At 32.7% G+C, this 8,809-nt stretch overlaps 1 protein-coding gene across 2 annotated transcripts in view; it reads left to right on the top strand.

Moving 5' to 3' along the window:
• The first annotated feature begins 828 nt into the window (after positions 1-828).
• The window catches only part of LOC138135354 (modular serine protease-like), a 72,766-nt gene continuing 64,785 nt past the window's right edge, over positions 829-8,809 (top strand). Inside the window, exon 1 of one of the 2 annotated variants that reach the window (XM_069054061.1) lies at positions 829-1,033. In XM_069054061.1, the coding sequence (XP_068910162.1) occupies positions 855-1,033 (179 nt within the window). In that variant the 5' untranslated portion in view covers positions 829-854. Of the gene's footprint in view, positions 1,034-7,874; positions 7,943-8,809 lie in introns of those variants that run through there. The other variant, XM_069054063.1, reaches the window with a different exon arrangement.

Raw genomic sequence — 8,809 nt, 5'->3', positions numbered from 1 at the left:
CTGGTTTTAATTATTGTGTTGTTTTATTTGCACTCTTCTGTGTGGTTCACAAACCCTGTTGGAACGAATCTGGTAATGTTTAATTTGTATTAAAAAAAAAACACACAACGTAGGGAAATTAACTAAGTACGATCACGCGCTCTTGGCCATTTTTGAATTTCGCGGGTGTTATTTTCATTGCGTATGTTGGTAGAAAAAAAAAATGAGATGGACGCTTGGTGGGAAATTTGAATTACCCACTTGGTTCATCACATTACTAAAAAATGTTGCAGGCCAACATATTGCCAATTGTTGCCTTGGTGTAAGGTCGACTTTATACACCTATCATTAGTGGAAAGAGAGAACCTCGACTCCGTGAACAAAACGTGTCTCCAATCTTCAATTTGCTAGTCGGCATGTCTGTGGGCAAATTGTAAGCGGGCCCTTCTGTGAGCTGCGGATTTTTTAAAAAGGGTCTGTGTGTGGTTTATAAAGTAAATTCGTATAGTGTACATAACTAGTTTTTTAGTGTACAAGCACTTAACACTCGGAACAAAAGAAATTTATTACCGTGTATTTATGCTTTAGGATATAGGTACGCTGCGTAAACGTGACTTCATAACACAAAGATTGCTAATGAAACAATAGTACAGAGATAAACAAAATCTCCACGAAAGTTTTTGGCATACGCTATAGATAACTGCACAAAAACAAATAATTCCTAAACACGTCCGCGTTTATACTTATTCAACAATACAATACAACAATCATTATCTTTCAATTTAAACCACAAAGAAAGGTCATTAAATTTTTTCCCTGAAATGAAGTATTTAAGTGAAACTATTTTCTTCACAAATTACAAAAGTGCGTTTACCATGAAGGTGATCAGTACATTATTTGCGAAATTGGCTTTAATATATTGTGCTAAAACTCAAGAAGCCCCAAATTTTATTTGTAATGATGGTCATTCAGTGAACATACGTAAAATATGTGACGGAATAAAAGACTGTTCAGATGGATCAGATGAAGTTCTAAAATTATGTAAGCGCACAATGTAAGTGAATATTAAATTCAAAGCTAGAAGATATTAGAAGTTATAAAAACAATAATTGAGTAACATTTTGTACTTTTGTGTTTGTTAAGTGATGAACTGATGAGTTAAATCAATTCAATACAATGGATTTGTTGAGAAGTACCTAAGTTATAATACCACATAGTAGAACACAAAACACAATTGTTCAAATCCCTTTTAATCACATTAAATGTGGAAGCAACAAGCAAATTTGTTATAACGAAATTATATTCTTATACTTTTTAGAACACAGAACAGTTTACATCTACATTTAACTATTTAACAAATAGGTACAAGGATAATTTTTGCAAATTAATATTTGGTATAGGCCCCTAGTTTATTACTAACGTTTTGCATTGATAACACTACGCCAATTATTTTTTACAAAATCACAATAGAAAAATAATGATGTAAACTGTTCCGTGGCCACAACTGTACTATCGGTGGACATAAAAAACTGGGACAAACAACAAATTTGTATAAAGTCAAAAATCACAAATACACATCGTGTAAATTTGGCTTTTTATAAATAAGGTTATAAAAATTATGACATACTAATGACATATTGTCAGAAACATCAAGCTAAGGTTCAGTTCTTTAATGACAATTTTTATTTTAAGTGTAAATTCAAAAGTCTGATATACAATGATCAATGAGCAAATTTTAGATGTCCCAGCTTTTAATGTCCACCGATAGTACGAGTACATAGTCCATATGTCCCTATGTTCAATTTAAAAAAACACAAGTGCATGTACACTTGCTTTCAAAACTTTCGCGTACACATTCAAAATCAAGTAACAACGATTTTGCAAAATTTAAGCAGTGTGAACAGGTAATTTTGAGATTAGTTTAAAGGTGACTTTGACAGCAATTAAAAAAATTAAGATCGGTCTTGTACTCACGGTCCCTTCTTGTTCCCACCTCTTCTTTACTTATTATCTGTAGAACAGTTAACTTGGGCGCCACTGGGATTTTTGAAAATTTAGGCTGAGTGAACTTACCGAGATTTGTCAAAGTTTGTCAACCTCAATATTTAAAATTTTCAAATCCGTGAAAATAAACCCGCCCACAACACAGTGCTAGTACTAACACCCAGTTCGGCAGCAATATTTCTAATGGTACCACCATCATGTATTCGGGTTTGCAGAATGGTTTTTTTGAAAATCTCTTAATTGCGGAATTTTTCAGTTGTCTCAATGACATTCGTTCAAATTTACACAGCCAAATTTCTAGTGTAGTCGTTTTTAATGATCAAGATGGTACGGTGGTGATCATTTAATTTTGAACGCTAGGGTCCCGTGCTGTCATTAAATTCTAAAACGACCCTTATGTATTGGGTGACACAAAATGATTGTGGATAAGTATGGCACTATGTACGAAAATTTATGGGACACCTGGGTGGGTGGGGTAGAATTAATATTTGTATGACATTTCATTAACGTGCATTTGATTTTTTTTTTATAAATTATATCATAGCACATTGACTTGACAATTTTCAAAATTGCGCGACTATGAACTGTCAAAGAAATGTCAACTCTATCCTACCAACACAGTTGCCACATAAATTTTCCTACATAGTTGCCATATTTATCCACAATCATTTTGAATCACCCAACCTTAATTGAAAATGTGAATGTCAGATTAGCCGACAAAACATTCAGGAAGTTTTAAAAATCCGACAAATGGAATAGAACGAGGTTTTAATTTATAACTTTATAAGAAATATAAAATAAATAAATAAAAATTAAAATCTTAATATTTTAAACGGGTGGCATTGACAAATTTGACAATTTCATCATTCATGTGATAATTTCAATAAACATAATGGGCCGTATCACGATACCCTTATTAAAGTTGCCGTTAACTAGAATCGTGATTAAAGTAAACATAAAGGTCGACCAGAACAGCTTGGCGAGTGACGCAGTGGACTGAAATCCCTCCCACTCAGTGTTGCCAGATCTACCGAATTTTCGGTAGATCTACCGAATTCGCATAAAATCTACCGATCTACCGATTTAAACCTCAAATCTACCGAAAAGTCACTCAAAAAATTTTCATAATCTAATATTTTTAATAAAGATTTTTACTTCATTTGCATAAGAAAACATTTAAGGCGTTTTGTTTTGGACTGGTTGATGTGCCGTTATTCCTGGAGTCGAAAGGGTGACCCCGTTAATTACCCCGCTTTCTTTTGTGTTCTGTTGTCGTTGTCGAGGGTGTGAAAGTGTCTAGCTTTTATTTATGTTTAGTTATTTTCTACATGTTACGGACTTGAACGTATTTCTTTTGAATTATATGACTGTAGCTGTTTTTTTTTGCTTTTCTCCTTTTGTCAATTGTGTTTCACAATTTATTACTTTATTTTCCCATTTATTTTGCTAGTAAGCGATGATTTGTTGAATAAATTCCTTTTTTGTCAAATGTGTTTCATTATTTGTCAATTAACTTTCATATTGTGATAATTACACATTACATTATGTAATTACAATTGGTATGAATCATCGTCAGAGACGAAGAAATAATAATATAAGTAACGAAAAACGTGGTTTAATAAATCAATTCCATGAATAAATGGTTCAATGGCAAATAATGAACGGTTACAATTTAAATTAGGTAAAGTTTTACTAAACACAATAAGGGTGGTCCAACACTTACCATTTTTGCGATTACGCGGTTTCTAATTATCTAAAAAAATTTACGCTTGACTAGGAAGAGACACACATATGGAGCCATAAGCCTGTCCCATTATTTTATTTATTATCAATTGGGTTTCGCGTCAGGAGGCGATAAAGTGAAATTAATCAAAATTCGAATTATTTTTTTTTATCTAAATAGTTTCAAACTAATACAGAAAACAGAAATCTGAAAATAAAAAAAAATTAAAACGAATCACATTGCCGGTTATTTGCATTTAATGAAGGTGCCGCACAATTGACAGGAATTTATGACGTACTAACTGCCTAATCACAAACCAAACCAGAAGTAAGATTTACAATACCCCATCGCCAAACTGCAGGTACTTACCCTGTCAGGGCCGAACTCGACTATTTTAGGCCTTGCAATTTCGGCAAACATTCTGAAGAAATTTTCAAATAAATTACGTAATGAAGTTGAAATTATTCAATATTCAGTTTTCTAAAATATCCATTTTTTATTTAAAGAAAAATCCTTGACGGATGAAAAGTTGCTGCGAATCGTTTCTATAATACACTGGAATTTCACCAGTATTGACCTGAAAAATGGTTTCGGGGGAGCCGACAGCCCTGCGTCAAAAAAATTTATTGGGGGGCCATCACATTACGAGCTGTCCTATTCAGCTCTACCATAAACGGTCTTGGATTCCAGCTTTCTTTAACTTGATATTTGACCGCAATTTTCACTATTACCTAATTATAATTCAAAGTCGGAAGTGGATCAATCAAAAAGTTGAGGAGTTCTGTAACTAATAGAGAAAAAAAAACTTTCAATATTTGGACCAATTTGATATTAAATCGCTACAAAGTTAGCTCCATAACATAAATTTAATTGAAAAAATTTGATCATGCTCAATCATAGAATATTAATTGCAGATTGTGCCTACCGAGTTTCAGAATTTTTGGACAATTATTGAATGCGTAATCGCAAAAATGGTAAGTGTTGGACCACCCGTATTCAAGATACACGAAAGTTCAAATTGCTGTAACAAACGAAAACAGATTATATGAAACAGTTCATAATGCTGCTGAACATATAAGTCGCGAAAATTATCATGTGGAAACTTTTCTAAGAAATGAAATAATGAATTAAAAATTTAATAATGTCATGTAATTATGTATTGTTATATGACAATATTTCTAGGATTAAATGGAAAACAGCGATTTTGTTTACGTAAAAACCGTGAAGTTCTTGCAAGTTTTTCCAACGTTATTATACTTATAGAAATATTGCTTTTTAGTTTTTTCAATCTACTGTAAGGCGTTTTGTTTTGGACTGATTGATGTGTCGTTATTTCTGGAGTCGAAGGGGTGATCCATCACCAAACATTAAATGCCCAATTTTTTTTTCTGTTTAAATTACGCCATGATGAGGGTGTGAAAGAGCGTAGCTTTTATTTATGTTTAGTTATTGTCTACATGTTACGGACTTGAATGCATTTCTTTGGAATTATATGATTGTAGCTATTTTTTTAAGAGTGACTCGCCTATAAAGGGGCGACTTTAGTGTTTTTTGGGTTAGTGCTTGATAAAAGTTTATTCAGTACGAACGTCTTTCCCTTTTCACGTTTAATTCGTCTTACAAACCGAGTTAAAGTTTTATTAATTGCGTAAAACCATTATTAATTAAAATAAACAATGAGTAGTTCTGATAGTGGTGGTGAAGGTACTAGTGCGGGACCAATAAAGAAGAAAAAGTACATGCAAAAGTATAACGAAAATTGGGAAAATTTACCTGAATTTAAAGGATGGTTAGTGAAAAGTCCGAAGGGCAAAGAGTATGCAAGGTGTAAATCTTGTGCTAAGGACATTAATGTTGTAAGTGGAAAAGATGCACTTACAAAACATAGCATCGGAAAATTTCACCAACAGAAAATTCAATCTCTCTCGAAGCAACCAACTCTTCAAGCATTTGCAAAGTCGGGACTTCCTTCTCAAATGCAACTAGACGAATGTATTAAAGAAGGTATTTTTTTTTCATAGTTTAAATTCCTTAAACTAATCATTTTTATCTTTCTTAGGAGAAATACGGCTAAGTGCACTTGTGGCCGAACACAATCTCCCATTTGCAGTCATGGACCATTTGGTAAAGGCTATTGCAAAAGTTTGCAGCGATTCAAAAATTGCCCGAGGCTTAGCGTGTGGACGAACCAAAACAACATCAATTGTAACCAACGTGTTAGGACAACATAGTTTTGATTCATTGTGCAGTCATCTTCGAGGTAATAAATTTTCTCTTATTGTGGATGAATCAACCGATCGAAGTACTACCAAGCATCTTTGTCTCGTAGTAAGAAGTGTAAAAAATGATATCGTTAAAGATGACTTTTTTGGATTGATCGAAATTTCTGTCGCAGACTCTGCTTCGCTCTATAATAAAATCGTAACTTTCTTTCAAAGTCATAATATCCCATATAAAAATAATTTAATAGGGTTTGCTGCAGACGGTGCAAATGTTATGATGGGGCAGCATCACTCTGTTGCAAGTTTACTAAAAAATGACATTCCGCACATATATATAATGAGATGTATCTGCCACTCATTTCATTTATGTGCGTCTTATGCATGCCAGAAAATACCAAGATTTGTTGAAGATTTGACACGTAATATTTACAATTACTTCAGTTCAAGTCCAAAAAGAATTGCAGAATTTAAAGATTTTCAAAATTTTTGTGAAGTAAAAATACATAAAATTTTACATCCATCACAGACCCGCTGGTTGTCTGTACATTTTGTCGTTTCGAGAATTTTGGAACAATACGGTGCTTTGCAATTATTCTTCACCGACGCCGTCAGCAGAAATGACGTTTTAGCGGCAGAAAACATTTTAATTACATTAAACGATCCAACCACAAAATTATTTTTGCAATTTTTAGATTTTAGCTTGCCATTTTTCAATAATTTAAATAGAGAAATGCAATCCGAAGCTCCAAAACTGCATTTACTCTACAGAAATATTTCCAACATCCTGAGGACAATTTTTGATTGTTTTATAAAACGAAAATATTTATTAAATACGCCACTTGAAAATATAGACTACAAAAATCCTACCAATTATTTGCCAATTGAAGACATTTATTTTGGTGGCAATGTCTCAAAAACCATTTCAGATGGAAATTTGTCGGCAGAGCAATTACATCTCTTTAGAATGAGGTGTTTAGATTTTTACGTTGAGGGTTGTTCACAAATCATTCAAAGGTTTCCATTAAAAAATAATATTTTGCAAAAATTCAATTTTATAGATCCAGAGACAGTTAAATCAGGATTAATCGCTTCGATAACTGATGTAGCTATTATATTTCCTAACTTAATAAGTGACAATGATTTACAACTACTTGACAATGAGTGGCGGTTATTACGGAACACCCAAGAAATTCGGTCATTTTCCAATGATATTTCCGCTTTTTGGAAAGACGTAAAAAAAATGGAAATGGGTGATGGCAAACCCATGTTTACTATTTTAAGTAATTTTGTTTTTGCCATTTTAACTTTACCCCATTCTTCCGCTAACGTTGAGCGAGTATTTTCTGCCATTAACCTAATGAAGACAAAACAAAGGAATAAATTGAATACCAATACTATATTTGGTTTGCTCCACTCTAAAAGATATATTGGTGACAGTCATTGCTTTGATTTTCCCATTGAACGAAAATTAATTCAAAGCATGACGTCACAAATTCTTTACAAGGGTGGAGGTGAAGAAGAAATGTAGTAAGGATTATTATTAGTAGGTAGTTATTATTATTAGTTGTTTTTTGATTTATGGCATGTTGCTTTTGTTTTATTTTTTATATGTTTTATGTTTAAATATAACTTTATTTATTAGGTAAAATACGTTTTTATATTTTTGTTTTAGATGTTTAAATATTTAATTTTTGTTGTTTATTTATATGTTTTTTCTGTCACTTTTATTTAAATAAAACTCTTTATGTAAAATTAAATCGTTTTATTACAAGAAATACGTCCAGTGCCGAGAAATAAAAAAATCTACCGATTTTTTACGAAACCTACCGAAAAGTTCCGAGTTGATCTACCGAAATGTCACTCGGTGGGTCTGGCAACACTGCTCCCACTAGCGGAGCGCACTTGTCTGTTGGGTCTGGAAGTGTTTAGATCGGGTACAAACGGGCTCAAGCTGTAAAACCATATAGATTTATGCAATTATAACCTGCGAGAAAGAAATGAATTCGTCACCAAGGTAATTAGAGTCAGGATTAAATTTAATAAGGGTGTCGTGATAAGGCCCAAAGTCACGGCCTCCTAGATTGATAAGAGACTCGTCTCTTATCCGGCCTGCCGCATTTGTAGTTCTAAGCATTATTTTTGTTTTATAAGGTGTGCCACAATACGGGGCTTCTGTGTTGTACTGGTTGCCTGCCTTGCAGGAAATTATTGTTTTATAGACGTGTTTTCAACAATTTTCAACACTTTTTCTAAATCTCAAATCAAAAACATTTTTTTTATATAATTGATTCAAAAAATTGAAATTCACGCATAGTTATCTGTGCATGAAGTGGGTCAATTTCTTACGTGTCTTTTTTTTTACATTGTTAGTAAGATCGAAACCATAGAAACCATACAAAACAGTGTGTGAAATGCAATTTCACGCATACGACTATTTCTGTTTTTCATTTCACGCACTGTTTTTTATTAGTTACCTAGCAACATGGTCACTGCATTGAAACTTCAGAGTTCCTTCAAAAATTTGAATTTTTAATTTCAATTTTTTGAATCAATTATAGAAAAAATATTGTTTATATTTCGTGCGCGAAGATGTTTTTGTGCATTCAAAGGCTTATACTGCCTCGACCTTCGTCTCGGCGTAAAAAACCTTTTCATGCACAAAAAACACTCTCTTCGCGCACTTAATATAAAAATAACTATTATGAACGGTAAATTTAATTTCAACAATTTTCTTTTTATTATTTTTTTATTTGTCTGTGAGTGCAAGTTACAAACATTTACAATGACAGGAAGTCCTAATTTTTAAATAAGTGTCTCACTCACATTTTACCATGAACAGGACAATGAATTAGTGGATTTCCCGAAAAATATGAGGCCAAGA

This window comes from Tenebrio molitor, chromosome 7, assembly GCF_963966145.1.
Source record: "Tenebrio molitor chromosome 7, icTenMoli1.1, whole genome shotgun sequence".
NCBI classification, from domain to species: Eukaryota; Metazoa; Arthropoda; class Insecta; order Coleoptera; family Tenebrionidae; genus Tenebrio; species Tenebrio molitor.
Note: the sequence above shows the minus strand (reverse complement) of the source record. Positions and strands in the feature narration are given on the sequence as shown.